Source organism: Hesperophylax consimilis, chromosome 31 (genome assembly GCF_061612785.1).
Source record: "Hesperophylax consimilis isolate HC1 chromosome 31, BYU_Hcon_1.0, whole genome shotgun sequence".
NCBI lineage: Eukaryota > Metazoa > Arthropoda > Insecta > Trichoptera > Limnephilidae > Hesperophylax > Hesperophylax consimilis.
The window spans coordinates 13,986,395-14,010,520 of NC_142866.1; the positions used below are offsets into that span (position 1 = coordinate 13,986,395).

The 24,126-nt window shown below is 35.3% G+C and overlaps 1 protein-coding gene across 1 annotated transcript; it reads left to right on the top strand.

Annotated features, from left to right (window-relative positions):
• Positions 1-2,374: 2,374 nt before the first annotated feature.
• On the top strand, positions 2,375-22,742 carry LOC149409484 (uncharacterized). Its single transcript, XM_089649824.1, has 12 exons — positions 2,375-2,768; positions 4,319-4,575; positions 5,594-5,684; positions 7,641-7,745; positions 8,027-8,142; positions 8,789-8,876; positions 16,124-16,253; positions 17,652-17,774; positions 18,138-18,311; positions 18,705-18,876; positions 19,681-19,789; positions 20,629-22,742. The coding sequence occupies exons 1-12, from the start codon at positions 2,619-2,621 to the stop codon at positions 20,647-20,649; spliced, it is 1,536 nt and encodes a 511-aa protein (XP_089505950.1). The 5' UTR covers positions 2,375-2,618; the 3' UTR covers positions 20,650-22,742.
• The last annotated feature ends 1,384 nt before the right edge of the window (positions 22,743-24,126 follow it).

Genomic DNA, 24,126 nt, shown 5'->3' on the forward strand with positions numbered 1-24,126 from the left:
AATAATATGAAGTAAAAACAGCGCCTTCAGACGCCAAGTCAGTCCTGAATTTCCCATACATGTATAAATGTGTACTCATCACTTTGGTATTTAGCAGTTTTCTTGGCTTCATTCAGAAAATATTTGGCAATGGGTGTGATCTTTAATAATATTCAATAATAGCAATTATTATAACGAATTTCTCACAAGATGTTTAATATTGTTGTTTATGTTTTACAACGATCGATAAATATGTTTTTTTAACCGGTTGAATACACAATGACGTTTGAATAAAAAGTGCACGGAGTTAATTACGAATATTCAATATTACTGATTTATTTATAATCCCTTCAAATTATTCGCAATCCGGATAAAAACGGGATTGCAGGCTCTCAACGAATGAATTGATAGGTTTCCTGATAAACTTTTAGTATAACACGAATGTATTATAACGATGTCGGAACACATGTTCATGAAAATCCTAATATTTACGCATTTCGTCATTATATATTATCAAGGAAAATGCAGGTGCAAGAACAAGTGTTCCGATATAATAGGAATTTACTAAAAGTTTATCAGGAAACGACCTGCAGTCCTGTTTTCAAATCCGGTCACATTTTACACTGATTTGGTATATTTCGATCGCTGTGCTTGGCGGCTGAATAATGTTAGAGCGAATAACTCAACATAATATTTGACAAACAGTTGCCAGGACGAGAATCGAAGGTTAAGTGTGAATGTGCTATAGCTGCAAACTATTGCTTTCTTATATTTTTCAACATGGTCACCATTTAAATCCAACCTATTTGCAAAATCCCTTCTGCATAAAACTCGACCGCCTGGGAAAGATCATAAGAATACCTATTTAGAAGATATTCATCGTCACTTTGTCATGTGAGTGGACATTTAAAGTGCTGGGCCCCAATCCACATTGTCATGTGAGTGGACATTTGAAAATCTGCCTCCGTCCCCCGAACAGCCCGGACTTGACTCCATCCGATTTCCACCTGGTCCCGTGGAACCATTTTGAATTGACTATTTTGAAATCACACGGAATATTTATAATTACAAATATTTTTGCTATCCTCATCCCCCATTTCAGTCCTCCCCCTAATTTCCCTTGGATATCTCAAATGCCTTTTATTAAAAATTATAAGTTATAACGTAAAAAATAAAGATGGCCGCCTAACAAAAGACGTAAAATATTAATGTCGATCTGAACAAAATAACTATTGTAAGCATATTTATCTCCTTAAATAGTTGCTTCTTACTATAATTTACTTGAATGGAAGTGTTATTAGAAAAATACGTATTTTGTACTTTTACAAATGTGGTTGTTTTTTAAATAATTTTAACTTTCGAATAACGGTGCTAGGTATTATCAGCGCCTATTAGGTATTATCCTTGGTTTTTCGGCGTGTTTGACATGTTTTGTGGAATATCATGTTCCCCGTCGATATTAAACCCAAAACCAAGTCATGTTATAGGTAACGTAACGAGAGTTGGCTGCTGTAAAGAAACTTAGCATTGAATGTATTTGTCGATCAACAAAAACATTCTGGAAAACCTACTTCAACACGTTTTGGCTTCAAAATCTGAATTGGGAAATAATAATAATCATTATTTGTTTTTTATTTATTAAGTTTAAACGAAACACGCTGCATATAAGTTATGCATCTGTGTGAGTACTGTGTCAACTAACCTTTCCTAAATATATCACGCACTTTATTAACCTTTCCCGCAGAAATTTAAACGAAAATTCGACATCGCGCCACTTGGCGTCACTGCGGTGGTTATGCATTCCATGGTATATTAGATGTTGCCCACCGCAGAATATACATGGGGAAGTAACCTTTAAAACTATGCGATTAAACTGGATTCCGTTTTCATCAATCAAAACATTAAAAAAAATCCGAAATCAATAGAAATAAATTCACCATATTGGATAGTGTGGCACTTTTTATTTTGTGGATCCTACTATAAATAAAATTCAAACAAAAATTACGCTAAGCGGCCATATCCAAATTTGTAATACACGAATACTCCAAATACATTTCTTTTTAAATGTTTGTGTTTCTTAAAATCTAATCTTTTTGATTGTAAGAAATATATATTAAATATTACGGTATTTTTTGTAGTTTGAAAATCATCAAAGGCATTTTCGTTCGTAACTATATTTATGTCAACAAATTTATAAACAAAAACATATTTATAGAACCGTTGCTGCTAATGCAACGAGTTAAATAATTAATATATTTTTAAATATAATTTAAAGCAGAGAAAGTGTAGAAAATACGAAAATAATATAAACATTACACACTTACTTTTCATTCTTTTCAATATATATTTTAATTTTTCAATTCATTTTTATCTATGGTTTGAATTTTGACAGCTTGCTTCATTGGCTTGCCACAACAACAACAAAACGTGTTAAATAATCAGATAAAATATGTCATTTTAGTTAAACTTAACCGAAAAAAGATGTGTTTTCTTGGAGCAGCCCTTGAGGATTAGTAACCCACAGCCTCCCGGATCGCTTCTTCCCTTTGCGGGAGTGACGCTCGGACTTCTTCTCGTTTGGCATTTGTTAAATAACATTATTGCACGCATGTGAGACGGTTAATACATAAAACAACAAAATGGCAGTGTTTAACAACGTCGTGTTGAACCAAGACAGCATTGCCAAACTCTGCAGGGCTTGCTTGGGCTCTAGTGCAGGGCGAATGGAACCCATATTCTCGGGTGACAACGGACTGAGTAATTCGCTGGCGATCTGCACTGGGATCGAGGTGAGTTTGTGTTGTTACTAAACTTGTCGAATTCCGCTTAGTACGCAAAACAGATAGCATTTGTTTTAACTTAATTTCTATAAGAAGTAACTAATTATGTGGTGAATCAAAGTTTTGTTTTACGGTTACTAAATACGCATAAATTATTAAAATAACCCAAACCATACCCTGAACACTTACTTTGTGCATATTTACTTAAACCCTCGACCTAAATAGTTCTATCCATTAGATATTTAACTTACAATCAAATGTTGTTTTTTTAAAAAGCTTTTGCATGCAGCGGAATTCGATAAGTAGTTAAAATAATCATAATGATTGCATTGGAGCAATAATCCCAACATGTCTCCCATTATCGTGCTCATGTCTCCCATTGAGTGACCAGCTCAGGCACAGAAACATCCACCAGATATTCCCGAAACCTACTACAACAAGAAATTGGCGATGCTTTGTCTAAAATAAATAATCAACCAAAATAATTACATTTTTTAAACATAAAAGCAATTAACTTATGCAAAAATGTAATATAACGATTTGTTTCGAATCATTTTCAAGCTTGAATTTTGATAAGATACCGAGACGACAGGTGACCGCCTCACACTATGTCTTGGAGCTTACTAGCGACGCGAATCAGAGTCCTTTGATGCATTTCTCAGTGCGCACGTGGGATATCGCGACAGCAGGCGACCGCTTCACACTATGTCTTGGAGCTTACTAGCGACGCGAATCAGAGTCCTTTGATGCATTTCTCAGTGCGCACGTGGGATATCGCGACAGCAGGCGACCGCTTCACACTATGTCTTGGAGCTTACTAGCGACGCGAATCAGAGTCCTTTGATGCATTTCTCAGTGCACACATGGGATATCGCGACAGCAGGCGACCGCTTCACACTATGTCTTGGAGCTTACTAGCGACGCGAATCAGAGTCCTTTGATGCATTTCTCAGTGCGCACGTGGGATATCGCGACAGCAGGCGACCGCTTCACACTATGTCTTGGAGCTTACTAGCGACGCGAATCAGAGTCCTTTGATGCATTTCTCAGTGCACACATGGGATATCGCGACAGCAGGCGACCGCTTCACACTATGTCTTGGAGCTTACTAGCGACGCGAATCAGAGTCCTTTGATGCATTTTTCATTTCTCATGGTGATAATCCCAGGTGGCTCTGCATTTCGATACATTTCTTGGATTTTTTCTCGATCTTAGGCAATTCGAGACTCGGGGACAAACCTTTAAATCCTCTTACGAATATTATTGGATTGTTTGTTTTAGTTCAAGAAAGTTACATGGTTTCAGACTGCAGAATCACGCGCGTTTAAATTAAGTTCGATGATAATTTTGCAAAATTTTGCATTATTTTTAATATAATTACACATTGGTATTATGTCCACGAACATTTTTGTTTGAGAAATTTAATATATTCTTCAGGTAGTGAGATTTCTATAGAGCACGTCGTAGCAGTAGCTGCCATTGGTAGTAGCTAACTCCTGCCACTAGAATTGTAATGTTTTTAATCAGTTTTGACAATGGTGAATGTATTGTGTTTTCAGATATCTCACCAAGATGGGCTCCCGGGTCTGCTGTGCCCAGAGTGTGTGGCCTCCGTGCAGCGCGCCTACTCCTTCAGGGAGGGCTGCCAAATGGCCCACAGAATCCTCCTGCAGTGGAGGGACTCGCTGGATGCGGAGGGCAACTACGCGCTGGCCACCACCCCCCATTATTCAGAAGATCAATTACATCTGTTGTGCTCTGCAAAAGACGACATATTGGACGACTCCATTGACACAGACGATATGAAATCATCGCAGTAAGGATGAGCTTGATCAAATTTACATAAAGAAATATTAAATTCTGACCCTGATGTATAGCAGCAAAGCAATTTGGCAAACTGGCAGTGAGGCATGTAACTAGTGAAAGTATGGCAGTGAGGCATGTAACTTGTAATGGTATGGCAGTGAGGCGGGGAACTGGCAAAGAAGACTGGGAGTCAATAACATTCTTCGTAACCATATTTGGCCGTGCTTCAAATTTAATGTCACAAGATCACAAGAAAGACATGCACGATGAAGATGGCTTGGAGATGTGGAGCGGATGAATGGAGAAAGGATGGTAAGGAAAATATATGATTCAAAAGTGAATGGTAGAAGACTTCAGGGATGCCCGTTATAGACATGGACCGACTGAAGTGATTCAAGCACTTGATCCGGATTATGTAAAAAGTCACAATAACAGAAGTGTACGTACAAGACATTGCAAGAATTTAATTAGACCTGTCCTCACACTGCACTCTTAGAGTTTGAGGCAATTCCCAGTCAAAAGGGCAATCGGTATCAATTGTGACCGTAATAATATTTGGGTCCTTTGCATTAACGTTCAACTATTACTTAATACTTGCTCGCACTCGTTTAGCAATTGCCACAGACACGGCAGAGTTGTGTGGTGGTTTATGCTCTGTGCTCCCCCAGCCAGTGATTGTTAGTCGGTCAAATGTTAAAGATAGTTCAGATCCTGATACTGTCCAATAGAATCAAGTTATATAAATATTATTATAGCATAGTTAAAGCTGCCATTGTTAATGTTTCAACTGTTTCTGAGATTCTCCGCTAGAGTTTAGTTTAATTGACCGCTTCCGACAGCCCATGGGCTAAATCGGGCATAGTGAATCAGTTTAGGTTTGGTCAACATCACCGCATAATTAGCCACTAGAACCCTTCTTCTGCCACATTCGTGTAGTAAAAATCTTTCTCTGTATAATTCTGCTGGAGTCACCCAGATACTCCGGACTTATAAAATTTTGATTAAAGTAACATGATTTTTTTTTTCAGAAATAATTTATCCATAAGTTCGGACGATGACCTCCCCCTGATATTAATTCCAAAACTTCCAAGGCCACCAAAATCCCAAACATCCACAAAGGTACTGTCGTTCTCAATGTATTTCCACTTTATTCCAAAAATGCACAATGTCTTTTAGTATTAGACATTTCCAGTACATTCTTAATTCAAACTTAGGTCATATACGCCAAAGATAGACAAACGAAGAATATGTAGGTATGAACGAAATAAATATAGGTCCGAAAAGCATTTACATACTTAAAAGTTGCGTCGAATGCTACATTGTAATGATTGTGATTGAGGTGACACTACGCTTACTCGCTTACACTAAGATTAATACGGAACTGTGAGCTGTATGAGACGACTTTCTGCCTTGTTGTCCTTATGCGTATGTGTCGTTATGTTTGCTATCTCACTCTCTCTATTGGCTCTAAAAATTTTAGGGAAACAATCGGAATAATTGGAACCTCTCATAACAAGTTTAATTCGTTCCAGAATCTTACTTGTTATGTGAAACACTCATTAAGCAAATGCTCTCCATGCCAAAAGATTATTCATTTTAATTTTATTTTTAACAAACTAACAAACTCTCTTCCATAACTTCTTGCTGTGAAACACAATGCAACTTTATAAGCTCTTCGGTGGTCAGCTATTGACTGTGCTCTTCCACAAGCTCATCAATATTGTTGTTATCCATCTCCAGTCCCTTGGTATTGGCCAAAGACACAATCTCTTGACTGTAGACTCCCCGGGTACAGTTTCAAACCCCTCAAAATCACATTCGACAATGCTCTTTGGCCAAAGCTTCTTCCAAGCAGAAGTGAGGGTGTATTTACGAATGAAATGTTATTCCATGGCTTTTACTATGTTTGACGTTAATAGAAACATTTTCTCATCCCAAACGAGAGCATTTTGGCGCTGTGTGATAGATTAATACTATAGCGATGTTTGGCAATCACCATATCTTTGGCTTGCCACTTTTGACGCTGTGTGATAGATTAATACTATAGCGATGTTTGGCAATCACCATATCTTTGGCTTGCCACTTTTGGCGCTGTGTGATAGATTAATACTATAGCGATGTTTGGCAATCAACATATCTTTGGCTTGCCACTTTTGGCGCTGTGTGATAGTTTAATACTATAGCGATGTTTGGCAATCACCATATCTTTGGCTTGCCACTTTTGGCGCTGTGTGATAGATTAATACTATAGCGATGTTTGGCAATCACCATATCTTTGGCTTGCCACTTTTGGCGCTGTGTGATAGATTAATACTATAGCGATGTTTGGCAATCACCATATCTTTGGCTTGCCACTTTTGGCGCTGTGTGATAGATTAATATTATAGCGATGTTTGGCAATCACCATATCTTTGGCTTGCCACTTTTGGCGCTGTGTGATAGTTTAATACTATAGCGATGTTTGGCAATCGTCATATCTTTGGCTTGCCACTTTTGGCGCTGTGTGATAGTTTAATACTATAGCGATGTCTGGCAATCACCATATCTTTGGCTTGCCACTTCGCTGTGTGATAGATTAATACTATAGCGATGTTTGGCAATCACCATATCTTTGGCTTGCCACTTTTGGCGCTGTGTGATAGATTAATACTATAGCGATGTTTGCCAATCACCATATCTTTGGCTTGCCACTTTTGGCGCTGTGTGATAGATTAATACTATAGCGATGTTTGGCAATCACCATATCTTTGGCTTGCCACTTTTGAGATTTCCACAACATCTCTATAATTTATAATGTCATTGAGTTTGGCTTTTATTGTTTTATTGATTTATTTCAAGGAATTGCTATGTTTAATTTTAACAACCAAATCTTCAGTTCTTACTGATTAACTAAACCTACCAAATACAGGTATGTATGTTTAAGAAAAGCGCCATTAAGTACTTAAGGAACAGATTACCTTCGATAACTGATGTAGCGACTTCCTGCTTAACTGTAATACGTTTTACATCTTTTGCAAGCTGGTTGATCAAAATAATAATTTATGAATGTTAGAATATTTCTCCTTATTATTGCAGGTTGCATCCAAAAGAAATATAAAGAAAAAATGTTCTGATGCATTAACATTAACAAAGGAAAGTAAGAAACTTAATCAACCTTCAAAAGTTAACAATTCAATAAAGGTATGAGTATTTCAATTTACCTCTATGAATTTTTACTTTGCTTTGAATAGATTTGACTGTGATTTGGCACTCTTCTGCTTGCATATATTATATGTAGCTCCTACTACAAGCTATTTATGCTTACAGAATAAATAAGCGATTTTCCTATGACAGCCAACAGTTTTTAACAGACATTTATATTTATAAAAGAATTATATAGATTCAAATCACTTTCAGAATATTTATCAATGTGTGAGGCTTTCACTATTTACGTTTAGTCAGTTACGTTTGTTGGTTTGCAGGATGTTGCAGACAGTTTTTCTTGCGGCATGTGCACTGCCACTGCTGCCACCAAAGAGGATGTAAAATTACACCGTCAGATGCATTTCTATTTCCGATGCAAGAAATGTAAAAACAGGTAAGATCCACGCATCCCAGTCCCAGCGAGGGCTCGTACGCACGTCATCGACGTCTCGCGCGTCTTATATGAAAACAAAAAAAGACAGAAGATACTAGAATAATGACATCACGTAAAACCTCTCACTGGAACTAGTATTACACATTTTAGTAGTACACAATTCGCCCCAGGATTAATTTATTGGATAACCAACACCTCTGCCATAGGTACCACAAGTGACTTCGCTATGTTTGGTGACTTAGTAGGGGTGGCTGGGTTCACGGGGTGAGGTTTGCCTAGGTCTTGGCGGCGGATGCATTTGCCCACCTACTGCGTGGCGGGCCGGAATGGGAGAGACTGGTTGAGGGAGACCTTTTGACCTCTCCAGCCGGACTCTCGAGGGATGGATCCATACGTCCGTCACTCCTGGACAGACCTCCAGATTCCTATCCACCCCTCATACCTTTTTACTTCCAAAAAATTCTCCGCCCTCCCTCCACACAGCATCCCCAAAGATGAGCTAATGTAAAAAAATATATATATATAGTAAAACAGTGATATGTTTGATTTAACGTTTGTGATATGTATTCTCTTTTTGCTTTGTGTGCTTCACATGTACGATTAGGTTAATATCTATAATCATTGTTGTATGTAATGTTAATTCCAGGTGTGAAGGAATAGAAGGGTGGCGTAGACACGAGTGCTGTGGAAACCCAAATGAAGAAGTTGCAGTCATTTCCAAACTCAAAATTGGGGTAAGATTTTTTATAAAGGCAATAAATTATTTTAGTTGTACATAATACTGTTTCTGACGTACAACTGCAACTACTTTATAAATTAGCATTACATATGAAAATAATTTTATATAATCACATATGCCCTGATGATGGTCATGTAATGTTGTCTGAAACGTTGTCTAGAAAAGGAGGTAGCGTAACACGGCATAATACCCCAAAAATAAATCACTGTAACTTTTGGCCATGAAAATCTCAAATCATAATTATGTATATACATTTATACATAACATATTTAGATATTTGTCCTGCTGCAGATGGCCATAGATAAAAATCACCTGGTATTCTGCCGTGGTAAGTAAATACACAGTAATTCACATGGGAGTCATTCCTCAGAATCAGGTGTCAAAGTTTTGCAGTTTTGTTCAATCTTTTAGCATATTCATACTTACTATGGCAAGGTATTAATTTTTTGCCAAAACACTTATTATATTATATATACACTTTTGTTCAATATTATCTGTTTTAAAAAGTTTGTAAAATATAATAATATCTGTTGGAAATATGCAATTTTCTGTTTTTACTTTAACGCTCGTGCCTGTAAGTAAGTGAAAAAGCAGTATAAAGAGAATATGTCAAAAGAGTTGCAACTACTCCCAGCCAGTAAGATTATGGCTTCACTGATCGGAGTATGTTGTGAGGCCAAAGGAGCGGGGAGAGGAAAGAAATGGGATGAGAACTTTGGGAACCTAACCTAACCACCAAACACGTCTAAAGTCATTTCAAGTAATGTTTCAATTTCTATGACATTAAGAACACTTTACAAAACATCTAAAACTTATTCTTTATAGTATTTAGGCATAACCCACGAAGATATTGTTGTGGTGTTTGTTGTGCTTTTTGTGGTGGCTGTAATTTAGTGGTTGTGGTGGTGTTGTGGTTGTTTGGCGGTTGTGGTAGTGGTGGTGGTTGTTGTTGTTTGGTGACTGTGGTGGTGTTTATGGAGGTGGTTATTCAGGTGATTGTTTGGGTTGTGGTGATGGTTATTGTGGTGGTTGTAGCTGTGGTCATTGTGGTGGTTGTTTTGATGGTATTTGTTTGGTGGTTGTGGTTGTTATTGTGGGGGTTGTTGTGGTGGTTGCGGTGGTGGTTATTGCAGTGGTTGTTATCTGAAAATTCTAGTACAATAATTAATTGATTAGTTCAGGGTGGCCACAGACCTGGAAAACCGGGAAAACCGGGAATTATCAGGGAATTTTACCGAACCGGGAATTATCAGGGAAATGTCAGGGAATTTTAAAATATTCTTAAAATATCAGGGAATTCCAAAAATAAAACGAAATTCGTTATTTACGATTTGTGAAGTCCCAAAGTTGTGTTTTATTACTTTTACTTGCGGCGTGTGTAACAAAAGATATGCCGACAAAGACAAACTAGATAAGTAGTTATTTTTTTATTATTATTTTCGTAAATAGCCCTTCCAACACAATCATGTCGTAAACAACCCGCCTTGGTTTTTACCCTATACTATGTAGGTGCGAAATCTGTAAAGAAAAAGCTAGCAAAGTTACAACAAAGTGTCAAAAGGGTCGGACACCCAGTACGGTCGTAATAAAATTTAAAGATCATCATTATCAACATTTTTACAAAGTGTCAATACAGTAGAACCTCGTTAATTCGAAATCCACGGGACATCAAAAATCAAATTTCGAATTAACGAATTCCCACGTAATTCGAATTTTTATTAAAAAAAAAAAAAAAAATACGCCGAAAATCGATTTTCTCGGCCGCCTCTTCAAATCCGGGTGGTATTTTAGTTGTAAATTCGTATTAATACCAATTATTTCTTTATTTTCGCGGCCGATTACCGTAGCGGCGGGCCCTTTAAATTCAGATATTCGCAATAAATTCGTAAAAATGCTATATTTTTACGCGTAAATCGAGATTTCGCTGCCGATTTCGGTCGCGGCCTACCCTTTAAATTGAGATATTCGTAAAAATACGATATATTTCCGCGTAAATCGAGATTTCGCGGTAATTTTCCGTCGCAGCCGGCCCATTATTTCAAATATCTGAATTTAAATTCGTAAAAATACGATATATTTCCGCGTTAAACGAGAATTCGCGGCCGTATTCCGACGCGGCCGGCTCTTAAAATTCAGATTTGAAAAAAATTCGCAAAAATACGATATATTTCCGTGTAAATCGAGAATGCGCGGCCGATTTCCGTCGCGGCCGACCCTTTAAATTAAGATATTTGATGTAAATTCGTAAAAATATGAAATATTTCCGCGTAAATCGAATTTTATCTGCAGTTTTTCGTCGCGGCCGGCCTTTTAAGTTCAGATATTTGAAGTAAATTCGTAAAAATATGTCATATTTCGGCGTGAGTCGAAATTTTTCGGCCGATTTCCGTCGCGCCGTATTTTTTAACTCGGATATTCGAATTAAAGTTAGTAAAAATACGATATATTTCCGCAAAATTGAAATTTCGCGTCCGATTTCCGTCGCGGCGGGCCCTTTAAAATTCAGATATTCGAAATAAATTCGTAAAAATACGATATATTTACGCGTAAATCGAGATTTCGCGGCCGATTTCCGTCGCAGCGGGCCATTTAAATTCAATATTCGAAATAAATTCGTAAATATACGATACATTTACGCGTAAATCGAAATTTCGCGGCCGAGTTTCGTCGCGGCCGACCCTTTAAATACAGATATTTGGTGTAAACTCGTAAAACTACGACATATATCCGCGTAAAACGTATTTTCTCGGCCCTTCAAACTCGGATATTCGAAATAAATTTGAAAAAATACAACATTCCAGTGTAAATCGATTCAGATTTACAAAATAATAATACCTACTAATTAGGACGATGTATAACCACGTAAAAATACGTAATTGTAAAAAGCATTCACTTTGTGGCTCATCATAATTTATAATAAAAACACATAAATTTGTTTTTGACCACTATAAAAATACATTTTTCGGCGTTTTACCGCCACGGCTGACTTTTAGATTCAGATTTACGAAATATTATGATTTATTTACGCAAAAATCAAATTTTTTCGAATTTACGAACAAATTTTCGTGCGCGGACAAAAATAAATTTTGAATTACGAATTAAAACGAATTTCGAATTAAAAAAAATTTTGTATGAAAAAATTTTTCTGCGGAAATTTTTTTGGCGAAAATTTCGAATTACGCGTTTTTTCGAATTATCGGGGTTCTACTGTACTTATTTTTGTTTATTTGTCTATTTTTGTCTGGTCTTTTCATTTGTACACAAATTGTCTTCAGGCGAAATATCATAAATATGTAATAAGTGTATTTTGTTTTGAATAGATCATTGTGGTGCAAGGAAATAATAAATGCTTTAGATGACGGAATTCCCTTTATTTATGTATCTGTTCTAATTTTCTGGCGTAGATTTTTTTTTTTTTATAGTGAATACCTCACAAGAGTCCCAACTGCTCCCGTCTGGAGCCAGTGAGACTATGGCATCCCCAATTGGGGGATGTTGTGAGGCTGAAGGTAAGTGGGGAAGGGAAAGAGGAAGGTGAGGAAGTACCTGGCTATTCAGATCTAGTCACTAAACACGGCTAAAGCCATTTGGAGCAACGTTTCAATTCTGAATGGTGGTCTTACACCAGGGCGATACTGGTAGTATCTTCCACTCTGGAACGTGCCGCAAATATACTATATATAATTTTAATTAATTAATTGTGAAATAACACAAATTAATCAAATAAAATTTATTTGCGCACGCCGGGTTCGAACCCGCGACCTTCGGAATGGCAGTCCAATGCGTTACCACTGGACTATGCCGGCCGTCAAATGAAAATCGAGTTTCAAAAATAAAATTTTGAACGACATGTCCTTATACCAAATAAAATGTATCAGGGAAAAATATAGAAACTGCCCTGGAAAACCTGGAATTATCAGGGAATTTTGAAATCCGTTTTTTGTGGCCACCCTGTAGTTATAATGTGAAAAAAAAAAATTATTTAAGCCGTAGAGTAAAAGATAATATGTATGTATTTCTAATTGGTAGATGAAAATACAGTTTGTTCATACATGTAAGTAAAAATGCAGTAATTTCAGAGTAGGAACTGCGTATTTATTTATACACAAATACTGGGATTTTACCTACCAAGAGAGGTAATATTGCGATAACATCAAAAACAATGAAATCTTTGTGCAATAACTTCCCATACACAACTCATTTCTGCTAATTTCGGTAATTACTGTCTTTTTAGTTACGACAGCAGTATTGCTATTAAAACACCTGTATTAACTTTATGTTGGAAAAACTATAAAATATGTATTTATTTATTAATTTAAACGCCCTGATGGGCTTTTACACTATACATATTTTACATGATTTCCTGCATAATACAGTGACAACAGAAGGTTTTTATTTTTAAAACATCAACACAAAAATAACAATTTTTTTTAAGTTCACAACATATCTACAAAAAAACGCTCTTTAAATATGCTACATAAAAATGTCATTCAGGTATCTCTTGAACACAGGCAAACTTTTTTTTGGTGTTTCTTTATTCATAAAAATTTAAACGATTACAGTTTTTTGTTTTCTACAGCCACCATACTAGGCACATGCCCGTATTATGGTAGCCATATTTCTTTAGATTACAATGTTAAGATGTTAGGATATACAGAAATAAGAAAGAGAAAAAAAGATATAAAAATAAGAAGAAAACACATGAATATAATGGAATAAAAGAGCAGTTAATTTAATTTAATGACACGAGACATTCTTTGCAATAGTTCCTTCCCTTTACCAATAGCCAATTCTGAATATTTTTATATAAAGATGTTCAGTTTCCGATTTTCTGGTATCTATATTAAGTGAATTAAATATCTTGGGAGCAATATAGGAAAATTGTCGCTGGGCAAATGCTGTTTTTGTTGGAGGAATTACATACTTTAGGTGTGACTAGTAACGCGCGTATGAATATTTTGTTGTGTTTTTTTGATGATATTTTTTTCCATATGTATATAAAAATAGTCTTAATGTATAATTGACGAATATCGAGGTTTAGAAATTTTTTTGAAAAGTGGCTCTGATGGGTGTGACGGGTGACATTTGAATATTATCCTTAGCAATAGTTTTTGAGTTAAAATCATGGGACGGAGAATTGAAGATGCACAACCTCCCCATCCCACAATCCCAGATATTAATAATATTTGTCTTACTGTTTGAAGGCAACAAAAAAAAGCTGAAAAAAATATTAACTTAGTTAAAAAATGGTTAGATATAAACACGCTTACCCTTAACACGAAAAAAACAAAATATATCACTTCAAGCATCAATACTGCAGGCCAACCTAATGATGATTACTCCATAAAAATACATAACTGTACGAATTCCAATGTATGCAATGAGTGCCCCTGTATAGAGCGAACTCCACAGATGAAGTACCTCGGCCTCACCATTGACCCATACCTCAAATGGAATCTACATACTCAGATCATTGCGAATAAAATTAGGAAAACAATACATTTCTTCAGATCCGTAAGGAACTTCCTTAACTTACAAATTCTAAAAACGATTTATTTTGCATTAACCCAATCTATCATTGAGTATGGTATCATTGCATGGGGAGGGGGTACTTCATCAGCTCTAGATCCTGTTGAAAAGGCGCAGAAAACAATTATGAAAATTATTCTCAAACTTCCTCAAACTGCAAACAGTAACTTAATTTTCAACATAATGAGAGTATTTGATGTTCGACAGATCTATGTAAAAACTATCCTCATGCATCTCTTTAAAAACAAACATGTGCTTTACGAAAAAAAAACTAACTTTAGATTTACGCGTAATTCAAACAAAGACATGTTGCAAGTTCCAGCACTTTCTTCCACCTTTGGTCAACGTAGCTTTGGCTACTTTGCCACAAAGATCTTCAACATGCTCCCGGAAAATATTAAAGAGAGTCAAACACGGAAAGAGTTTAAAAAAAATGTTAAAATTTGGATTTATTCAAATGATCGAGCCTACACTAGTGCCCTCACCCAAACGCCTTGTCATTGACAGTTATTGCAGTATGTACGGTGCTAAAACTTACTATATACGTATTGTGTAAATGCAAACAATAATGAAAAGTAACCAAATGCCTTGTCACAGTGAGTTATTATAGTATGTATTGTGTTTAAACTTATTCTATCTGTATCTTCAATATGTAAACAATAATGTAACCTAAAATAATGGATTGCTGTATGGGAACCCATATTAAACATTTACATATTAGCAAACCATAGACTAAATGGAGAAATAATTAACTAAAAATTCTGCCTCAATACAGGTTCGCCTAGTGAGGCAGGTTATGCACAACCTAAAATATAGTATATTATGCCATTTCTATATAACACTCTTACATTCATATATATTTTTTCTTATATTAGAAACTGCCGTATTATTGTAACATTATTCTTCCAACAATTTCATTGTTTCTAACTGACATATAATTATACAACTTACTAATGATATATTATATATATTCTGTAATTTTTTGATGAAATAAATAAATTAAAAAAAAAAAAAAATTAAACATCCCACAATCCTTATATTAAATATGTCGATATATATATATATGTATACGGTAATAACAAACATATATTATATATGTATACGGTATTACAGGCGTTGCGCTACCTCCTTCTTCAGCCAATGTTTAAGACAACATTACAGTTATCATCATCATAGCAAATGTGTAGAGGTGTGTGTTTATATATATACAATACCATGTTGCCAGCTCCAATTCCATAAGAGTATAATTTTAAGTGGTTTTCTGCATTTAGTTTTGGTGTACCTGTCAATCACCAAGAACTATTGAGCTTATCCCTATCATATTTTATGAATACTAATGGGATTTTTGAAAATTTCAATTGCCTACGTAGTTAGGCGTGCTCTGTGCATTTTGGGTCTACCCAGGACTTCAGGAACAAATCCAAAGTAATAACCAGTTTTAGTTCATTTTGGGTCTACCCAGGACTTCAGGAACAAATCCAAAGTAATAACCAGTTTTAGTTCATTTTGGGTCTACCCAGGACTTCAGGAACAAATCCAAAGTAATAACCAGTTTTAGTTCATTTTGGGTCTACCCAGGACTTCAGGAACAAATCCAAAGTAATGGCCAGTTTCAGTTCAATTTTTTCATCAGATCACTTCAACTCCTTAAATAAAGATCGGTTTTTCTATTCCGTTAATATCTCATTGAATTGTATTTTGTTTATGTTACAGATAAAGAACAAACCAATAAATCCCCCGGAAGCTGATCTAAATTCATTTGATAAGATATTTTGGTGCCATCTTTGCAAAAGGGATTTGACTTGCGGTAGAAGTCTAAAATATCACTTGCGATCTCATACAGGTGATTTTTTAATTTGTTTATTTACAAAATTTACTAAAATCCTTAACAAAGGAACGACTAATCAATGAATAAAGGTGTGCAATGAGAATAAATATAATGTGAATGTTAACCTTTTGGCTAATTTGTTTGCTTTTGGGAACAACTCATATTATGGTCTCACAGAAATTGTTGTGTCTTCCTTATTGTTGTAATTAGAAATATGGTCTAAATGGTGTTAGAAAGAGCAAACACCCACGCTTTATATTCAAATCTTAATATCTTATTGAAATACAAATTAACCACAGAACAATTAAAATGTGCACCTTTATGAAACCGAAGGTAACAACCGCAATTTGAAAAAAAATATGAGACTTTGTGGATTTTTATAAATTATTTTTATACATATAAAACGACATAAAAGTGAGTTGACAAAATCGTTTGTAATACATTTGTCTAATTAAATAGTTGACAAAATCGTTTGTAATACATTTGTCTAAAATTCAAATTAAAAAAAATATTTATTGCACAAAAAGAGTACAAAGGGTATAAATAAATAGTTATATCAATTAAATAGTTGAAAAAATCGTTTGTAATACATTTGTCTAATTAAATAAGTGTGTTTTATTTGTTATTTAATTATCACTAATTTTGGTTTAAAAAAACGTAAAGTGTACCATTTAAATTTTTTTTTTGTTTTCATTCAGAACCTTTCTAACACAGTTTTTAGTTTTTGGATATGTTCAGAAATACTCCATTTATTTGGATTTTATTACAAAGCGGAAATACTTTGAGCGTCTGACAAAACGTGGCTGAGGCCTAAAGAGTCATGACACTATCATAATTTAAAAAAATATATAAAGTATATTATACTGACGGCACATTTCAGAATGGTAGAAATTAGTATCACCCGGTGAAAGACAACGATTCAGAATCGAAAAATTGTTTGAAATGGATTTAACCGTGTTTGGTGAGCAGATCTGAATAGCCAGGTACTTCCCCACCTTCCTCTTTCCTATCTCCTTCCCCACCCCGCTATCTTCAGCTTCACAACATACCTCGAAAGAAGTATGTCATAGTCTCACTGGCTCCTGGGAGCAGTTGGGACTCAAACAAAAAATTAAATTATTATTATGTATATAATAATTATTATGGCACGATTATGTGAATCAAGTACTAGAGTCGGGTCATGTAAAGAAAAGAGAATAAAAGTATGTATGAGACAATATATGAATGTAAAGGAAGCAAGGAGTGTGTGCCAAGACAGAGTTGTGTGGCAGTCTATTAATCCTCTCTGCCTACCTCTGAACAGAAATGGTTAGTTAGTTTGAGATCCTGGAAAGTTTTGATGAATAATTGTAAATGGTTTTACGTTTGCTCCTTGTAATCTATTTTGTATTAATAAATAGATTGAAATTTCAGGCGAAAAGCCCCACCTGTGCACCGTGTGCGGCAGCCGGTTCCGTGAGCAGCGCGCACTCATCAACCACACGCGCGCCGTGCACACCGGTGACAAGAGGTTTAAGTGCTCCTTCTGTCCTAAAGGTTACTCACAATCACTACTATAATACAATATGGTTCAATGATGAAAAATAACTAACATGCTCTCATTGTAATTTATTTTTGGGGTATTATGCCTTGTCGCGCTTCCTATTTCTTTAGCCAATGTTTCGGCCAACTTTACAGTATCCATCATCCGGGCAGATGCAATAATTTTTTGATATGTGTCTCACTTCATATCTATCAAATATCCCATTAGAGCATATCAATTACTTGTCATTGATTCTTTGAATGAGAAGTACAAGTATACTCGCACTGCCAAGTATGATGCAATAAATTTTAACCAAAATTCTTTTGAATTATGAAAAGTATCTGTCTATATATTGATAATGATATTAAATACCACAGCGTTCCCTGTGTCGGGCAAGAAGCACCAGCACGAGCGTACGCACACGGGCGAGAAGCCATACCAGTGCCGCGTGTGCTGCCGCCTGTTTGCGGCGCGCTCCACGCTCAACGCCCACGAGCGCCGCCACACGCAGGAGACCAAGTTCCACTGCAAGGTGGAGGGCTGCATTCAAGGTATGTACACTATATTCTCTCTGCCTATCCCTGTGGAGAAACAATTGCCTGCGATGTTGGCAGAAAGTTAGAAATGATACTATTGATAACCGTTAGAAGAAGATGCATTTCGTCACTGTTTCCTGAAGTGCTGTAATCTGCTAGCTGTGATGATGGCGGTTAAATGCTCTCCTGAAAGTTACACGCTCGATTCCTGTCACTCGGTATTTTAAACAACACCATTGATAACCCTTAGAAGATGAAGCATTCGTCACTGTATCCTGAGGTGCTGTAATTAGTTGATTACCCTAATGCTGGCAGTGCGGTTAAATACCCTAACAATGCTATTGATCACCGTAAGGAGAAAAACATTTGGTCGCTGTTTGTCCAATCAATGTGTTTGTTTTTTTGTAGGATTTTATTCCTTCTCGACGTACCAGAGACACATGTGGGCCCACCGCGGTGAGAGGCCCTACCTATGCACCCGCTGCAACAAGACATATCTCAGCAAGCAAAACCTCCTCGCGCACCAGAAGTCTGTTCATCTGCATGTCCGAGATGAAGTTTGTCATATCTGCAACAAAGAGTGAGTAAAAATCTACATTAAATTATTTTTTTAAATAATGTAATAACACATTGTCTATTATTTTATCCCCATTCAGGCAAAAGTCACCAAACCGCAACACACACTTTTGAGATTATCCCATTTTAAATTTAGGTAATGAAGGTTAAATCAGATGTTCGTATTGTCAGTTTACATGCAATATATATTTAATTTTTATCTACCTGTATAATATGTAGGTAATACAAAAACACTATTCCACGAGCAAATGCTTCTAATAGAAGAGATGCATAAATCTTAAGATATGTAATTGTAAAACCTGAATTGTATTTAAAATAGTTTTATGAATTATAAAATAAAAATTACAAACCAGTGGCTGTCCGTGACTCTTCAGTGCAATAGAGTGGTAAGATTAAAAATATGACATTATTAATATTGGAGCTAAAATTTTGTATGTAGTTTTCAGTTCTCTTTTGAAAAATCTTCACACAAAAATTTTTAAATTTGAAAAAAAAAACTCACTGAAAACTCCTGGACAGCCGAGATTATTTATACATATATAATTTTTTTTTTTTTATTAATAAAACTTTTATGAATACAATTCAGAATTTACAATTACATATAAATAATAATATAAACTCAAAGTTCTAAACTCAAAGTTCTAAACTCAAAGTTCTAAACTCAAAGCTCAAAACAAAAAGCCAACCAACCATTATCTTGATACAGCTCTCCACTCAATGAGTGATGGATGCAAATGATGCGGTCACCACCCTGATCTGTTAAACTTAGGTTGTTAATACTGATATCGAATGTGTGTGTTAATTTCAGATTCACCGAGAAGAGTACTCTCAATAGACATATCCGCACAATTCATAAAATAGAGCCTAAAAGTAACAAAAAGCCCGTTCCGGTCTACGGATTTCCTGTAGATGAAATAGTAAGTACATATTGATTAATCATTACTACATCTGCAGTTCAGCTTAGTGACTGAGCGTAGCAACGTCCTGTTTCTACTGGTCCTGCAAAAAGTTTGAAAAAAGAATTGTCATTGAGATGTTGACATATCTTTGGACAAATCCTATAATTCCTTATTTGAAATAAAGAAATTGTTGCGTTAGATATTTATGGTTTTTTAAATTATTAAGTAGGTAGGTATTTCAGTAACTACTTACAAATCTTATAATTTCAGAGAAACTGTTCACTTAACTAAAAGTAATTTATGTTTTTATAAAATATCACTAGGTAGCTACCAGTCAACTATGTTTTTTCACATATATATCGATTCCATGATATTCTTTGATTCAATTGAAGATCTAAAAGCTATACCTTGAAGAGTCGACTGAATGAAACTATTTTCATCTAGCAACTTCATTTTGCATCAAGATCTATGGGAGCTTTAAAATATCCATTTATGTAACTGTAAAAAAAACTGTAACTCTGATTCGGATTCTGGACATGTTACATGTAAGGGCTCAAATGCATTATATCGCGGTTGTTAAAAGTTACGGAAAGTAAATTAAAACATTAACAATGTATTTGCACACTTTCGGTTGTATTTCCACAAACTTGAAAAAGCAACTGGGCTGAAAATATTGGCGGGAAGTTTCGTCAACATTGTCAATAATTTAAGCATATTAATCATGTCTGGATACTTTTACAATTGAATTATTAACCAAAACTGTTATTGCTATTTTTAATATTTATTCAATAATTAAGATGATAATATTATTTAATAAAATACTGTTTTCTTCATATTTTTGTTTATTTTTTTTTTAGGGAAATCAGACTGGCGAATAAGATCCATAGTGCTCATTAGATGATATTTACGTCTTCCCGCGTGACTTCTAGATCTTGTACAAACACAAGTACTAAACACCCATACTCCTTTACACATTTGTGCAAATTGAGATCGCGCCGAAAACGCCCGCTGCATAGTGATTAAGTGTATGTAGTAGCTCTTACATTTTAGGGATATTTTAAAAACTTTTTTGATTAGGCAACCATGAGGTAATATTTGAAGTGAAAAATCTTTTGGGGCACCCAGGGAAGGTAAAACCGACTCATGCGTAGCAAGCGTGGCAAGACAGGATGACGAACTTGCTCAGAACGACGCTTCATTCGGTCAGCTCTTTCCGCCCGGCAGTCAAAACTCTGTGCATTATATTTGATTCTATTCTCACTAAAATTCTAAATGATGATGAATTTTTAATTTGTAATATATTTCTTTGTATATATTTTAATAATAATAAAATAATCATTTTATTATCAGAAATATATATTGTTTACATTCATTTTCACTTCCTTCAATAAAAATCAATTTTGATGTTTCACATCTGCCAGGCATCCCGTGATGGCTATTTTTTATTATTTTATTTAAACTTTTAGAAGCGTGACTTGTTGGTAAAATAACATTAAATAACGTATCAAGCACGTTACATACCTGCATATTAACATTTTGGCAATGTAAAACTTTATCCGTTGAAGCCAGCCTTGCCTAACGGCAATGTCAAAACATTCTTTCTTTTCGTGAGATTTTGTACCTTAACCCTTTCAGTAATCATTTAAAAATTAAAAATGGAAAAAAAACACCTTTTTTTATCAATGAATTTTATTTACTCAAAATATATATCCTCATATAAAAGCCATTATATAAACCCAAAATGGGACTGAATATTGATGTTGTGGTGCATAGTGTGAAAAAATAATTAAAAAATTTCTTTAGTATGAATTCCGAATTCTGGCACATAATAGCCGCCCGAGTATACTCGGGCGTGGTCCTTAAGAGGTTAAACATGCTCCTATACTGAAATAAGCCATTATTTGCTTGGTATGGAAACAACATATAACTCTAATATTATTCTTTCCTTCGTTTTAACTTGCCCACGTATATATTTATCAGAGCAAGTACGCTGCCATTCTGGAAATCTGTCTTCTTTAAATTGCATTACTACATTTTTTAGATTCATTGTGAAGGACACTTATTTAGCTCCTTGAAAATTTAATAAAACCATTAAAAAAATATCTTTAGATTTCTTTATTTAACTTTTGTATATAAAATGAGGTAGAAAAAATAATTTCTCAGAATATACATAGCTATTCTGGGGAACCTGAAGAGTACAATTATTTTTATAAATATATGCCTGGTAAGATAGTACAAATTACAAAAATATCTCAGCCTATGTACGGCGGGCCGCACCCAATTTATACTCCCAGTTCACTACGAAGTATTCGGTCACAGGAGTACAGCTTTCCAAAGGTTATGAGTATTTTTTATTCATGTATACCTTATCAGAAAAGAGGTGTTCTCGTGCCTGCTAAGAGAGCCACTGTTCTTACTGATAATTATAAATAAAGCTAGTTTTTAGATTTTCCTGTCACGAGGAAAGAGGTTAATAAATTATTATTGAAGCATTGAGGAAGGGATACTCGAGGTACCATTTCAGAAAACTTTAACACCTGCCAAAAGTGTGCTAGGAGAATTATCACGAAATTCTTTTTTAGTATTATTAAATTATTTAACCAAACTCTGTCTAGTTTTATTGATTCACAATTAACAGGTTCTCCGTCAGCTCAAAGTACGTTAACACAATTTGCATTGTTCAGTGGTCAGCCGACAACTGCCGCCCGTGATAAATTTGAGTGATTATGGGTGACAGATTAGATACTGTAGACATGTGATAGTGGTTTCGAAAACGAGCTGTTTAATGCACTTAGGGAGGTTTAGATACTTAACAAACGTCGGTGACTCTGGCTCTGACGAACAACAGGAGGAGAATCAACTACTCTTGTACGCAACCAAATGCCGAGATTGCCGATGTTGACACTGTTGTCGCATCGTCTGATGGAGCTTTGCCATCCGGTTTTCGCCTTCTTCAGCAAAATGATTTTGGATGCTCAACAGAGGGTGAGTTGAATAAACATTATTACATTCAGTTACACCAAGTTGAAGTGTTTTGTGCAGTAGTTCATCCAACTCCTTTAGATTACTTGCTGCACTTTTGTTGATGAAGATCTCTTTTTTTTTTGTTTGCATTCCCGCCAATCTGTATTCGAACAAGTTAGTCCCATCGTCTTGGAAGAATCTCGAATATCACCCTGAAATGAGCTGAAAGGATTTTTAGTATTCACAAGGGGCACATACAGACCAGCAGAATGGAAGACATGTTGTCTGTTCAATATCTCCGTACAAGGATGTATATAAGGGGGGGGGGGGTTTAGAGAGTTCATACCCCACCATCGGTCTCAGTAATATGATGTAAATAATAACTTGTAAGTGGAGGACCCAAAAACTTTCTAATAAATTTCCAACCCCCACCCCTCATCCTCTTTCTCCCTTGCATGTGAAAACGAGAAAAACCATTGATTATTTTGCCATTGTCAAAATTAGTCATTCATTTTATACCATTCACAGTGCCCACAGCCTTCGAAATGTATCCATTGGCTTGCACAAGCCCTCGCACTTAGACACACATGCTAAAGATACAATCGTAATATATATTCAAGGGCATGATTACTTTTTGAAAAATTAATTGTTAATGCCATTTGAGAATAGTAAAAATTATATTTCATTTTTGAAAACCTAAAATTGTAATATTTAATTATTGAAGCCGATATTGGTGATTCTTAACCTCTCAGACAAAGACTTTTATTTACTATGTGTTCCTTTGAGAACTGTCAAAACGTGATAATTTTTGTGTTATTTACGAGTTTTGCTAAAAGCTTCATAACTCACGTTTTGGGAAACGTAGCCTCATTCTAAAAAATGTTTTGGAAAGATTATGAAATCATTCTAGTATAGTGACACGGAGAGCACACTCAATTTTACGCTTAACACAATTTAATATTTTACAGTATTTTTAAACAGTGAAACTAACAATTTAACGAGTCATTGAGAGACTGCAAGTTTAAGGAAGTCGGAGAGCAATCCTGCTGGTTCCTAAATTCATAACTGAGTGAGCATTGTCAATATAATTAAAAGTCAAAACATTAAGTATTATTGTCACCCAAACTACTACCGCGCGGCTAGGTCCCTAGTATCTACTTCAAATCACTCCACCTTAAATACAGGCTGACCCATCCTCCATTTTTCCAAAAAAAAAAAAAAAATTTTTTTAAGTTAATAAAATGGATTCCCAAGGATTCATCAATCTGGCGAGAAACGCGGTTGAGGCCCTCACTGAATTAATAATTGACCCAACAAGCAAATTAAACAAAGATCAAATCGCAAAAATGCTACCGAAAACAAATGCTATTCTCGGAACCATTGCTCAAATG